The 14,652-nt window shown below is 40.6% G+C and overlaps 2 protein-coding genes across 2 annotated transcripts in view; one reads left to right on the top strand and one right to left on the bottom strand.

Moving 5' to 3' along the window:
• Positions 1-590: 590 nt before the first annotated feature.
• On the top strand, positions 591-11,448 carry LOC125305723 (dendritic cell-specific transmembrane protein; the record flags this gene model as incomplete). The annotated part of the gene is made up of 6 exons (XM_048260644.1): positions 591-1,493; positions 2,001-2,330; positions 3,334-3,439; positions 8,944-9,056; positions 9,882-10,019; positions 10,260-11,448. Coding segments are annotated over 3 exons (1,296 nt in total), but the record flags the coding sequence as incomplete, so codon positions are not given.
• Positions 5,348-14,652, bottom strand: part of dpys (dihydropyrimidinase) — a 15,855-nt gene continuing 6,550 nt past the window's right edge. Inside the window, exons 6-10 of the mRNA XM_048261587.1 lie at positions 13,879-14,020; positions 13,080-13,222; positions 7,164-7,371; positions 6,674-6,766; positions 5,348-6,173 (exon numbers count right to left, since the gene is read on the bottom strand). Coding sequence (XP_048117544.1) covers positions 6,689-6,766; positions 7,164-7,371; positions 13,080-13,222; positions 13,879-14,020 — 571 coding nt within the window. The 3' untranslated portion in view covers positions 5,348-6,173; positions 6,674-6,688. The remainder of the gene's footprint in view (positions 6,174-6,673; positions 6,767-7,163; positions 7,372-13,079; positions 13,223-13,878; positions 14,021-14,652) is intronic.

Here is a 14,652-nt window from a genome sequence, read left to right as displayed (position 1 = left end):
AGAGCACCATCAGGTAAAACATGGTTTCTGCTTCTTTTAAACCTTTGTTTTGCGTTTGACAGACATAAATCACAGTTAACTTTTTCTTTATTAAGTACAGAGTACAATTTAAACATACATATGTTGACTGAATTGAGCTGCCATTCAGACTACTATTCAAAATCTACCACCAAGATTGATTGTCAGATTCAGGGTTTACTGAGGAATTAAGGTTCTTTATGACTGATTATTTCTATTCAGCTTCAAAACCAGGAAGTTGAGTAAAACTATAACCAAGTATCTTTTTAATCTCTTTCTTTCCCTTCATTTCTTCTTTCATTCAATAATCAGTAGCCTACAATCTATTTTAAAATGTAAATCACAAAAGTATGTCCCCAAAAAAAGGACTTTGGGGCCATTTTTTAATCTCTCACTTAAATGTGTTTGTACTGTAGACACTGACAATGAGGATCGCTGGAGCTCAGCTGAAGGGGACCTTGCGTCAGGTCTGGTGTGGTGCAGTTCAGCTCTTCACAGCTGACTCGCCCGACAGCCGGAGGGACAAGCTGCTTCTCTCTGTCGCCTGTCTCGCCTTGAGCATCTTCCTGTCATGCCTGCTCTTCCTTGGCCTGCGCTACTCTCTAAAGTACGAGGTCGTGGTTTCCGCTGGGGTGGCGGTTGCTTTTGCCATTGGTTCTACCGTAGCCTTGTCCTCATCGCATTGCGTCCGCTGCTTTGCCGTGCTGGTCCTCATCTCCTGCGGCCTGAAGCAGACGCGGAATGTACTTATCGCCGCCGGAACAAGTTTAGTGATCTTGTGGAACGTTCAGAACACACTGGAGAACCTCCGGGGCCTGGCCAAAAGTTTGCTCTGCAACCTGGAGGCCAAGAAAGTCCTAGTGGACCTGGCTCCGCTCAGCAACTATGTGCAGATGCTGAAATGGGTCGGGGGGCAGCTCAAGCACTTCACAGACTTTGGCGTTGTGGACAGCAAGTCAGAGTTCAAGCTGAAGGCCTCGGTCGACTCGGTGGAGTTCCAGCAAAAGGTGTCTGAGGCCAAGCAGGTGCTGAACCATACGGCCATGTCTGCCCTGGCCACCATGAACACGGCCTCTTCTGTTGCCCAGAAGTGTTTCCCAGGGCTGGGCATCCTTTTGCTCGTGTTCCTCACCTTCCGCTACGTGAAGAAGTACCGCACGGACAGGAGGTTTCAGAACATCTTCATCACCAACGCCCTGCTGCGGTACGACGAGCAGCAGAGGGCCCGGGGCAGGCCCTCCATTTTCCCGCTGACGGAGAAAGAGAAAAAGCGCTACGTTGTCATTCCGTCTTCCCTTCCTTCTGCAAAGGAGGGAAAGGCCATGTTGAAATTTGCCATGCCGGTCTTGACTAACCTGCTTATCTGGCTGTTCTTCATTGGCATCGATGCGCTGGTGTATTGGATCATAGGAGTGCTTCGCACACGACTAGAGGAACTGGAACCGTTTCAGGTCCCTGTGATCATGCATCTAAAGGTAAGTGCAGGAGAGAAAGACATGAATGTAGCCGCAAGTTTTTGACCACTGGAGGAATTCAAGTTAAGAAAGGATAAAGTGGATTCTTATTGCAATACCAACTTTGTCAACACATTGAGCAGATCATAGAGCTACTTAATTGTGAAGATACCACTTTTTTCTGTCTGTGACAGGAGATTCCTAAGGTGTTAACAGGCATACATACCTGAGCCATTCTGGCCACTGCACTCACAAGTGTTCCATATAGGCAGAAACACATGAATCCTCAGTGTCCTTAAAGCTATTCTAGCTTGATGCTGATGTAGCCAAAACTTATATACAAAAAAAAAAAAAAAAATATATATATATATATATATTTATTTTTTAACAATAAAAAGATGATGGAAGTTCATGCTAGAATCCGAGGACTCAAATCACAGAGCTGTATAAATGTATGGGCTTTGCATCTGAGTCAAGAGTAGCCATAATTCTTTCACAATGATGACATGGCATGTCTCTGTCTCCCAGGAGGACAAGGCTGTCATCGGGATCCCAATCCCTGTGGACAGAAGCAGGCAGGACTACTCTTACAGCATCTTCCTCTTTGAGAAGAAGTGTCTGCCAGAGCCCAAGCTGCTGGTGTACTCCACCGCACCCCTGGTCATTATTCTCACCCTGCTGGTTGGCCTCAGTCTCCTCTCAGCCAAACTCACCCAACTCCGGCTGTTCGTGTCCGAGCACTTCTTCTCGGAGCATGCAGAGGCGCGAGCCCAGCACCTGCACGAGAAGATCCTGAGGAAGAGATCCAAGACGAAGTTGGACATGCTGAAAGAAGAGCTGGCGACGCTGGTCAAGCAGGTTTGTTTCTGTGTCTGCTTTTCAGTCAGTTTTTTTTTGTTTTTTTAACTTTAAGGCATTAAGTACAGACATTATTTGAAGAATATTGCAAATATATTTTTTTATACCAGTTTACCAGCCAGGTGAGTTTCTAAAACAGTATTTGAACACACAGAAACATTCCTTTGTGAATCAGTACTGTAATCAATGGTGTTGTATCTTAAATGGTATTCTATTGCTGTAGCTGTAGCTTATTTTTTTTCCCTAGTCACTTACGCTTTTATTCATGTCGCCTGGGATAAAATCATCTGCCAAATGAATACAAGTACATGTAAATGTTGTGTTTTGTAATATAACAGTTTCACCATATTAATGGAGAAAGCCGGCGATTTTAAACATATATTTCCATTTCTCAAGGTCACTGAATACTGTCGGTACGAAAAAAAAACCCTAAACCAATTGGTTTTACCTAGCTCGAGTTGCTGCAGCCAACAGAGTTTCCAGGCAGCCACAATGCTACACTCTGGGGGCATGTTCATGAGCCCCACGCTCATCCCCCCAGAGCGTAGTACTCGTGACCTTGAGAAATGGATATCTATGTTTAAAATTGCCGGCTTTCTTCTTTAACCCATTCCTCTAGTTCAGTGGTTCTTAAACTTTTTGTCTGTGTCTGGCGACCCCCAAAAAAACATGTGCCAAGTTTTGCGACCCCCTTCTCTCTAACCGGCGGAATTTGGTTTTGAAATGTTGCGAGATGGGCATTGGAAGCAGAGGCAGAAAATGTCTTCTCTCATAGGTAGGCTATGTCAACATCAAAGGCATTATGTCAATGGCAGCCTTTGACTAAAAACCTTTACAAAAATGTCTTTAATCCACACAAATCATTTCGCGACCCCTCCAATATTTTTGGCAACCTCCCTGGGGTCCCCGACCCCCAGTTTGAGAACCCCTGCTCTAGTTGACTGCTAATGCTTCCGCCATATTCCCCGGCTCACTTCCTCTTTCTTCTTCCTGCTTTTCTCAGGCTCAGTTTTGGTGTCCGATCATATTTGGACAACAGCAGAACAGTTTTGAACCCCTAGCCTGACCCAGTCTTCATCAGACATGATTAGTGCCAAGTGGAGTGCATGGTCAGTGTACAGTACGTTCTGTTTCTACATTAGATTGCAACAATTTTGAACAGATAGTATAGCCAAGGAAGTATTCCTGGTTGAATGTTGCAAATTGGTTGGTTGAAAAGTGCCTTGTGAAATCACAGAAAACGTGAAGTTCAAAAGCAGAAGCTTAGTGATGGATGAATATGAAAACTATATTTACTTGATGATGGATCAATGATGGACTCAAAAAAAACCCTACAAAATGACCCTTCATTTTAAAGCTGCACATTTCTTGCTGAGAAAAGCATATTGAATGGTAAATGGATGTGGACTGTTGCAGCTATACTGTAGAAGCAGCTGTTTGCAACAGTGGTGTGTTCTCTGATCTCTCAGATGTATGAATTTGGCCTCTCCATGTGCCCTTTTCATGATTTCATGAACCCCTAAACCTACCCTGATTCTGTACTGATGTCACGTCAATGGCTTTTATTGATGTGTATCTCAACTCGAAGTGTCACTCAGGTTATGGCATAGTGAGATATATGTTTCTGCCAAGGCAGCTGAAGGTCCCTCCCCTGAGAGGATAGCACCTGAGGGGATTGTTTTAAATTTACAGGAAAAGTTTTTTTTTGTTGTAATTCTCTATACTTTTCACAGTGAAGAAGAAAGTCCTCCTCCGTCTCAACCTTTCCTGTCTGGCATTGACCACGTGTTCTCTCCTCTTTTGGCAGCCAGGTTTTTCTCTCTACCTGTTCCCACTGCAAGGGGGTGGTCACTGAGCCTGTACTTGGTCAGGATTTGCCTCTGCTTTGTACAGTATATATATATATATATATATAATGCCATTTCTGACAGAAATGAGATACTCTGCCAATTTGTAATCTCATTTTAGGGTTTCATAGAATTGCATTCTACTTTGGCTAGTAGTTTGGTTTCTCCAATGCTCAAAATAGTCTTCTTTTGCTTGTTTGATGATTTTATTGACACAAATGTGTGGTTTGGAAGCGCTATTGGTCTGAGTGTGTTGTGTATGGCACAGGGCACTCTTTCTGGGTTCAGTTCCTGGGTTTTTAATGCTAATTCTCCCCCCTCTCTCTCCCTCTCTCTCTTTGACAAACACATTTCTGCACGATTATGAAACACTTGGCTGGTTAATGGTTACACCATTTTCAGTTTCACCAGTTAGGAGTTAGGAGTTGAGTTACCTAGTGATTGCAACTTACTTAATATAGTCTCTCTGACTGAGACTCAGCACATATCCATAATGTGTATGTGTAAAACATTTTGTAATACTTTCATTAAGCTTTCCAATAAAATATTTCTACCTCACGAATGTAATGTTTATGTTGACAAACAATGAACAACTGTTATATACAACAATTTGAATATGACCGTTAACTCATTCGAAAGTCATTCAGCAACCGTAGGATGACATCAGAAAAATGTGCAGTGGTCTCTTTAATTTTTCCCAGAGCAGATTTTAACTGACAATTTCACATATTATTGTTTATGTATATTATTATATTAGTATATTATTGCACGTTCATTTGTATTTATGTTATAATACTGTATGTAAGTGTGTATGTGGATCATTCTTTGCATCATTATAAAATCTAATTCAGTGTCCTCAGCTAGACATTAAACTATTTGCAGTCTGCCATGAAGAGCAGTCCTCATTTTTCTAATGTTAATCACAGTGTGCATAGCTAGACATTGCATCGTTTTCCCAGTCAGTGTTTCCCATGAAAAGCACTCCTCGTTTTCTTATAACCTTACACTGCAAAATGTATGATGACTAAGTCATTTGCTAATTCCATATGGCAGCGTACCTCTCAATGTTTCATTTAGATAAACTTCAGCAGAATGCACAATATTGCCATGTAGGCACATGAAGAGCAGGATGCAATATTTTCATGGACAAGATAATTCACACGAGACTAATCGATAAGCACTTATATTTATTTCAGTTTTCAAAATGTCCTGTGCCAGGAAAAAAATATCCAAGACTGCACAATTTTTGTCCAAATTGCCTGTTGAAAATGCCTTGTATTCTTGCTGCGTAACACTCCTTAGAAGTAATTTCTTGTCGAAAGAAATTGTCATTGGAGGAGGCTGATGCCAACCCATCCTAACAGATTAGACTATATAAATATGCTGATGCTGACTGACCCCATTACCAGTCAAGACGAGGAGAGGGGCACAAACAGCTGTAGCTGAGGTGGCAGGAAGGGATTTTTTTAATGCTAATTTGAATGTGAATGTGCGGTAGATAAGAAACTAAAGCCTATATCCGGCGAGGATGACCTACAGAGATAAAGGAGGATTTGAGTAATGGTGTTCCAGTGAGGGACTTGTCTCTCACATTAACCAAAGGACACCCTGAGTGTGGCCTGCAGCCACCAGCCAGCCCCACTGTAGGGGGAAAACTATGGAGACCCTGCTAGTTATTGTAGCAAAGCTTTCATTTGTTTGCTGGAAACGTTAGACATGACAGAGCAAATCTTTGTATTTTAGAAAAAGGCAAAATAAGTCTGCCTAACCACATCAATATACTGTACATTTTCACACATGAAATATATATTCTGTATGTTTTCCTTATGATGGTAGGTTGGAATTACTTTTTTATACACTCTATGCCGTCAGCTCTGAAGAATACATGTGAATAATAAGTGTGTTTCCTTTGGTTGAAAGTTGAAGAAAATATTTTCAAGTGAGGAGCAATCCTTTCTTTTGCTCTCCCTGTGCTCACCCTTTCAATCCTTTTGACCTGAAATGGACAGTAAAACAACTTATCCAGTTACCAAAATTTGATGATGGCTCAAAATTAAGAGCCAGCTTTCAAAATAGCTGGACTGGGAAATCTGTCATGGACTATTTATAATTAGCCACACAATGCAACACACATCTTGTCCTTTAAAACAACCCCAGTTTACTTCCTTCTTTAAAAACACAACATTGCCTCTATGTTTCTATCATAGTCACAATGTTCAAAACTTTCACAGAAAAAGACATAGCACACCAGAGCATCTCAAACTGAAGGTGACAGCTCTGTTAAACGCTAGCATGCCAGGATGAGAGCCAGGACGTTCAACTCTATGAAAGAGCTGAAGTGCTTGATAAAAAAAGAGAGACAAGACTTGTCATCTCTGATATCAGCCAATGCTCGTCATGACTGGGAGACAACTTGGACATGGGCCCAGACTTGACTGATGAAAAGTTACTCTTTTGTGTTGGGGAGTGTGCAAGACACTTCATCTAGGACTTTACCTGTGAGTTTTGTCTTCAGGGTTTGCCGTTATGTGCTAAAGATATGACTTCTCCGCAATAAGGCTCCCTGCTCACTGCAAGAGGAGTTCCCACCTGAGGAGACAGTTCAAATGAACCCATTATTGACATAGCATTAACATAACATAACGAATCATTTAGCTGATATTAAGCACCATAAATCTTTACATTGGAAAAGGGCCAGTGTTGTACATTGCACCTGGCACAGAGGACAGATGTTTTTCATTGTTATTGCAATAATCTAAAAGCTCAGAGTGCTACTATGGAGTCTTATGCAGATACTGACTTCAACAAAAGTGCTCTTTTGTGGAGGGTGTGAAAGAGACAAGGCACTCTGTTGCATGTTTTATGTTTTGTAAGTCCCTTTAGGCAAAAAGTGTCAAATAGTATGATTGTAAAATGGTCTTCACATGGCGGCATGCCATTGGATTTCCATTAGTTACAAGGTAACCAACTGATCGTAGCCACTGACCTCCTCTCTCTGATTCACCCTCTTGTACACAAACTCGGCGAAGGGTTTTCGGGGTATGAAGCGACCCTCTCCTGGACTGGCCAGCACCTTCCCATTCTCATACACCACCTTCCCTCTGGAGATGGTCACCACGGGAACACCATGACACACCATGCCCTCAAATATGTTGTAGTCCACAGCCTGGTGGTGGGTCTTGGCAGAAATAGTCCTGGAGGGCAAAAGGCTGGGCTTGAGTAAACAAAGATCATAGCAACAACAATTCTTTTTTTTTTCTCACAACAAACAACAAAACAATAATGAATCAATGTCTCTCTAAAGTCAGGTCCCGTCTAAAAGGCAGGCGATCACAATGCAAACCTGTCGAACAAATGGAACTGACAAAGAACAAGTTTTTGTTTATGTGTGTGTTGAAGCCTTTTCCATACATGCTAGATCAGCACAGTAATATGAATAAAAAACAAACAAACAGACAAATTGCTGCACCAACACTCTGTCTGTGAGCAGAATATGCCTGCCTCTGAGGAAGCATAATACATACAAATTACAGGTTGATACTGAAATGACAGGAATCCATTTTAGATTTTCATTACCAAAATGCAGAGATGGAACAAATGGGCGAATTACATCTGTGAGATAAGCTCTTCAGCAAAAAATAAAGTCTATAAAATGTGTATGGTGCTATATGCTTGTAGAATGAAAAGATATGTTTTACTAAAGGGCCACTTGGGCTTTACTTAAAGGAACATGCTGACTTTTTGGGAAATTTGTAGTCTATCCTCAGCTAGCGGGTGTAAGCCACTTCCAGTGAATTATGCTAGGCTAACGGTGTCAGACTGGGTTATTGCTAAAAGAACAGGAGGGCAATGTATCCTTTTATCTATCTCTAGGTTAGATGGCAAATAAGCAGAGTTAGTGTATCTTTAAAAAAAAAGAATTGCTGCCATCTCGACCAGGACTCCCTGGCAGAAGAGACATTGTGTCTCAATGGGACCTTCCTGGTAAAATAAAGGTTTAAAAAAAAAAAAAAAAGAATTACTGGCATAGGTAATTGTCAATCTCAAATAGTCTTGAGCAATCTTATATAAGACTTCAATCCACATTATAACTAGCCTTCAGGTCTTGTTGAATTGGAGAAGGGAGAAGCTTATTTTCCTCTAAAGCTCTCCAGGCTCCAAGAATAAAAAAAAAAAATCCATTGCATAATTCTGTAATGACAGGAGTGCCTTTGATTCCACATACAGTCATTAGGAAGAGGGTGGGAGGGTGGCCTATTAACTGCTCCTTGCCATGACTGGACTCACTACCAGCCTCATCAAATGCAACGCAGAGTATCTACACTCCAGGGCTAATGACCACAAAAGGGGTCAACGAGACATTTCTCCCAACTCAACCCAAGAGAGCATCCTGAGGCACTGAGACCCTTCCTTTCTTCTCCAATTTGTGCAAATTCAGTTCTGTTTGTCCCCCCTCTGGTATGTCATTAGTGAAAACAGTAGAAGTGATTTGTCAAAGATTTCTAACAGAGAAGAATCTGGATTCAGACCCTGACGGTTTGATGATTTTATCAGTCCAGCCGATGCCTATGCTATCTCAATCAACCTGCTGCACACACACAGTGATATCCCCGCCTAGGTGGCACACACACAATGATATCCCCGCCTCTGTGGCAGCCCAGCCAACACTCTCAAGATATGTACAGTAAATAAACAAACTGTTCAGAGCTCTGACTCCTGAAATTCTGATCTCAGACCCGGTTTGATGGTTTTTGTTTGATTTACAGTCCAGCCAAGTCTGCTGTCAGAACTACTAACACCTGACGCTCAAAACACCAGAATACGGCAGCATTAAGCCTTATTGCTTAACTTCTACGATGAAGACAACAAAGCACCGCAGGTGAGTTTATTCTGAATGAATGCACACCTACAGTATGTCTTTTCAATTGAGGTATTCTTGATAAAAGAGTGATAGCATTTAAAACGCATTAAAACAGACGTTTGACTTTACACTCACACACTGTTCCTTTAAAAACTGTAACATTGAGAAAGCACTGGCTGCAGTGGTAATTACCACAGATGAGGTCAAGCCAAAACACGTTTTCATGACTGAAGAGATGTTTCCATTCCATTGGACTGTATAAGTGTGTGTTTTCATAGGCTTTTCATGTGTCTTCTGTTTTTGTTTACAATAAAAAAAAGGCTTCATTTAGTCTCTATTTGTTTCCAAGAGTGCTAGGTCAAACTTATCAATGTTTAGAAAGGAGAAAAAGCCCCCACTTTGCATACCACACATCTTATTGCACATGCGCAGAAGTGCAGAAAAAAATGCTGAAGAACATCTTTACATGCAAAGTGTGAACTTTTTCTCTTTTGTTATTAAGCAGTTATACAAAGTTATACAAAGCAGCACAAATTCCCAACGTTCCTGAATCACTGATGCACTTATTCTTACTGTACTCTAATGCTTTTTAAATTGTCCTAAAATTGTTGAGAATTGCTCTAAAACTTAAACTGTTTAACATGTTGTAAGTCGCTTTGGCTAAAAATGCGTCAGCCAAATGTAATGTAATGTAATGTAATGAATTGAGGCTGACCGATAGAGAACAAACAGATTAGACCATTTCATGGAATAGATATTTAGTGCTTTATATTTTAAGTAATATACATTTAGTATAATGTATGTTTTTTGGTAAAACTGTTCATTTTCAAACTTTGCACACAGACAAGTGAATGACGGAAGGCTTAATGGGAACAGGAGACCTAAATTGCCAGATGACAAAGAAAATGCTTCTGTTTCTGCGGCAGACGACTCCATGGACAAGGGACCAAACTTCAGGGAAGAAACAACACTTGAGTTATGGTAATCCCTGGGAGAATGTGACACTAACTTTACGAATGAGAATAGTCTACCATTTCAACGATAAGCCTCACAAACTTTCTGGAACTAATAGAAAACTAAAAATAAGAAAAAAGAAATGCAAAGCCTGGCTTTCCTAAATAATCTGTTTTATCTGTTTAATCTGTGGGCACACCTGAACTTGTTATTTTTATGCAAAACCTTTAGTTACTATTAGTTTGAAATATCTGCATTCTTATTCAGGGTCAAATCAGAGGAGATGAAAGCGGTGTCTGTGGAAAAAGAAATTCCCATCCAAACCAGTGAATTTCCCTCTGAGTTGATGAAATGATGGAATGCCTTCAACTGTCATTCAAAGAGGTACATCCAAACCAACTGACACATCAGCTATTTAACCTGTGTGTGTCTTATAACTTGTCTTATGTCTTTCCTTGAGTTTATCAGCAAATTACTCCGAAATTACAAATCTACATCCAGAGTAGACACTCATGCATTTCCACTTGTTTATGCACACCTGCTGTGGCAACGTGTGTGCGGCAGAGAAAAAGAGGGGATGTCTGCACACCGGCGTGGCCTGAAGAAGACCCAGACGGATTTGGGAGCTAAAATCTGGTGTGTGGACATTCCCTGTTTTTGTTATGTGCTCACTTTGTCCAGCACCTGGCCTGAAGGAAAGTCGAGATGAGTATACAACCACTCTACCGAACTAGGAGAGAAAATGAACATGGAACAGAGTGAGTAACTCAAGATAGTTTGCTTAGCAGAGGTTGGTCCTGATATGGACAGATTAAGTACGGTTATGCTTTTTAGTTTAACCCTGTTAAGCATACAGTATACTAACCACACCCCAGGACTCATCATTGCCTGCCTCAGGATGCATTCCAATATTTAGAAAAAAAATGTTGTGTGGGCTTTATATTACGACAGACAGGTGTACAGTTAGCAATGCTCTTCAACACAACCAATGGCTGCACTGATGTCAGTAGCCTACATGTAGCCTACACATTCTGCTGGGCAAATCAAAGTAGGGTACTGGACACTTAGGGAATGGTTTGTGAAAATGAACTTTTGCCGAACCACTTTGTACAGTTCCACTTACTAATTTGATGCTCCATGTACACTCAAATAATGTACATTATGATTTTATCTTTATTTTAACGCCTGTTCACACTTTTAAAAATACTGAACTAACATAAATTATTTTTGCTGCTTTCAGTCTTCCGTCTTGGGTAACATCCCTGCCTTCCTCACATTAACCACCAATTAACATCAACCAGCACCTACCAGTGGCTATGCCAAGGATTTCACGTTAACCACCAATTAACATCAACCAGCGCCTACCAGTGGCTATGTCAAGGATTATTAAACTCTTCTCTACTAACTTCATTCTAATTTGCATCATTTCTTTCTACATTAAATTCTTAAAATCTTTTCTGACGTTTTTTTTTTGTATAAATGTCATGAATGAAACAAACTAAAAAAGCAAATTTAGCCTACTTAACTTATGGTCTGGTCTTATAAAGTGCACATACAACTTAGACTTGACTACTGCAATGCTATTCTGACCAACCTGCCAATTGACAGTTTGTGGTTAAATCGTTGAACCGATGAACAAGGCAACGGTTTAGGTGTAAGATGAGTCAACAGCACTTCTCTGCAGATAACAATCATTCAACTCACTGTCTTTCTGCAGCTGCTCGAGTTAGTCTTTTTATCCACTCCTTGTTTACTTACAAACTAGATATGAGCGCTGGGTTCCTACTGCCGTTGGATGCAGTGGTGTCTGAGCTGGCTGTGCCCTGTGTGCAGGCCACGTCACCGGCCACAGCGGAGCACACTGCCCCTGGAGGCATTCAGCCCTGATTCAGCAGCAGCAGCAGCAGAGGGAGTGGTGGTGCTCTGGGGTTATATAACAACCATGGTACTCACTAGTGCAGTAGTGAAAGGAGGATAGAGGCCTGCACACTGTTTTAAAAGCTCCCAGACAACTTTATTTGAGCAGCGTTTCAACCTTTGAGGGTCTTCTTCAGGCTTAAAGTCACTCACTAGTGCAGTTCCCATAATCCCCCCCACTCACTTACTCATTCACTCACTCAGGCAGGCTATATTGGCTATGTAACACTACAGACTGTGTAGTGTGTGTGTGTGTGTGTGTGTGTGTGTGTGTGTGTGTGTGTGTGTGTGTGTGTGTGTGTGTGTGTGTGTGTGTCGTAACCCAGATCATGCACATATCCATCCCTTCACTTGGACAATATTTGTGTTAAACATCCATATCTGTGAGAAAATGAGAGGGCATGACTGTACAGTAAAAGATTAGAATACTACCTAGTGTACAGTGCGTAAGACTGAAGATTGTTAAAAATAGAGCGCCGGATTGTTAGGATTATTCCTATCAGTTCACCGATGCATGACATCACCACATGACCCAGAGTTGAAGTCTGTGAGCCTGCCACAAGCCTCTGACAACGTCATATGGGAACAGTATGCTCCCACTGCATTTTAAAACCGGATGATGTGTCATCATGTCATATTTGATGTGTTCTGTTCTGAGAGAGTGTACCTTTTGCCTTTAGATTTGTCCTTCTATAAAATATGTGTTGCTATAACTGAAGTGAGTTCTATTATTGTCATTTTTTACAACCACCGTGAAATTAGCAAACATAAAAATGGTTAGTTATTAAGGTAATCATGGCGTGGTTAGTTTTCATTAATAAATATGTTTTAAACAAGGGATGATGCGTTGTATGCCGGTTATTATCGGCATAATAATAATTTTGACAGTGAAAACAGGACCCGAACAGAGGAGGAGGAATGATTGAGTATTACAGCACCATTAAGAGCGAAATAAGAAATGGAGAAAAAAATAAAAATGTCAAGAATAAAGTGGAAATGTCAACAATAAAGTCAAAATGCCATGTCAAAAATAGGTTGAAATGTTCTTATGCTAGCACTAGTTCAATGTTATTCAATCAATCATATTATATCAATATCATTCTCCCACCGTATAAAGTCTCAAGTGTTATACCAAGGAAACTATGCACTTTGTGGAATATAGTCTGTTACCTGGTGGCCTTTGGGTCCCATATGACTAGGTCTGCATCTGAACCGGGGGCAATTCGCCCTTTTTGAGGGTAAAGGTTGAATATTTTTGCAGCGTTCGTACTGGTAACAGCCACAAATCGATTTTCATCCATTTTCCCACTATGCTGAGGAAAGTAAACAGAAAGAAAAAAAAAGTTCAGTCTGTCAGTGCACCTTGAACTAGTGGTCTAAAGGACAGAGTGACTCTCTGTGAGACACAGCCTAGATACACAGATCATGCATTTCACTAGTGCAGAGTAGAGTACATTACATTACATTACATTTGGCTAACGCTTTTTTTAGCCAAAGCGACTAACAACATGGTAAACAGTTTAAGTTTTTGAGCAATTCTCAACAATTGTAGGACAATTTAAAAAACATTAGAGTACAGTAAAAATAAGTGCATCAGTGAGTGCTGTTTTTAACAGTTAAGTGTCAGTTTAAGATGGCTGGTGAGTGCTAGGATCAGCAAGACTTGTTGTAAGTGATGCTATGAGAGGAGATGTTCTCTAGAGTAGTGTAAAGCATAGTATAACTAGTATAAAATTATAGGTTGGCATGAAGCATGATACAATTCTATAGATCATTGCATTATTTAAAAAAACAAACAAACACAGCCAGCATTCTGTACAGGGAACACAATTCTGCTGGTGAAATCTTCACACTAGCTAATAAGAACTCTTGATTTTGTCCATTTTTCCCTGTCACAAGTGCATCAATCAGGCAGACATATCAGTTAGACAGCCAAAGCAGCCATAAGCATAATCAAAGAAACACTGACCACTCCTTTCTCCCAAATGACCGACATCCTGTCTTCCACACCGTTCACCCCATTGGGGATTTTGGTGAAATCGTCTTTTCCAAGAGCCTTCTGGCAGAGGGAGAATGTACAGTTGTCTGTGCCAGTTACACTCAAATCATCACTGTCGGAAGAAGAGTTATGAATTAATTAAGGATCTGTGTTCATATTGATAAAATATTACGTTAGCCAAGGTGCTTAGTGAACGAATGCTAAACAACTAGTGAGCTCCCTTAAGAGATATTTATGTTTATGATATTTAGCAGATGTTTTTGTCTGATGCGACTAACAGTATATGAACACTACATTATTATTAGTTAAAAATAACAGTTTGAAATAACGTTGAAAGCCTACATTAAGCATTACTATAATACAAATAATAATAACAATATCAATAATAACAATATGAAATATCAACAATGAAAATAATGAGATTTTATATTAACAAAAAAAGATACAGCATAGACACTTACATAAGTAAACACACATGTAAGGGATAATGTATAGAACGCCGGTCATTATTGGGAAAATAAGTCCCGACAGGGCGAACTGGACCACGACGCACCAGCGGAGGGGTCTTGCTTCGCCCTGAAGGGACTTATTTTCCTGATAATGACTGGCGTTGTATACATTATCCCGCTTATTATACGGTTGCTTACCAAAACGAAAAATAAGCTTCACAATATGTCTCTACATTTATTTGTTACCGTTTCGTTGTGGCTTTTGCTAAGAACCAAATAGTTTGCAACACAGGCT

Source organism: Alosa alosa, chromosome 13, assembly GCF_017589495.1.
Source record: "Alosa alosa isolate M-15738 ecotype Scorff River chromosome 13, AALO_Geno_1.1, whole genome shotgun sequence".
NCBI lineage: Eukaryota > Metazoa > Chordata > Actinopteri > Clupeiformes > Clupeidae > Alosa > Alosa alosa.
This window is presented reverse-complemented; position numbering and strand designations above follow the sequence as displayed.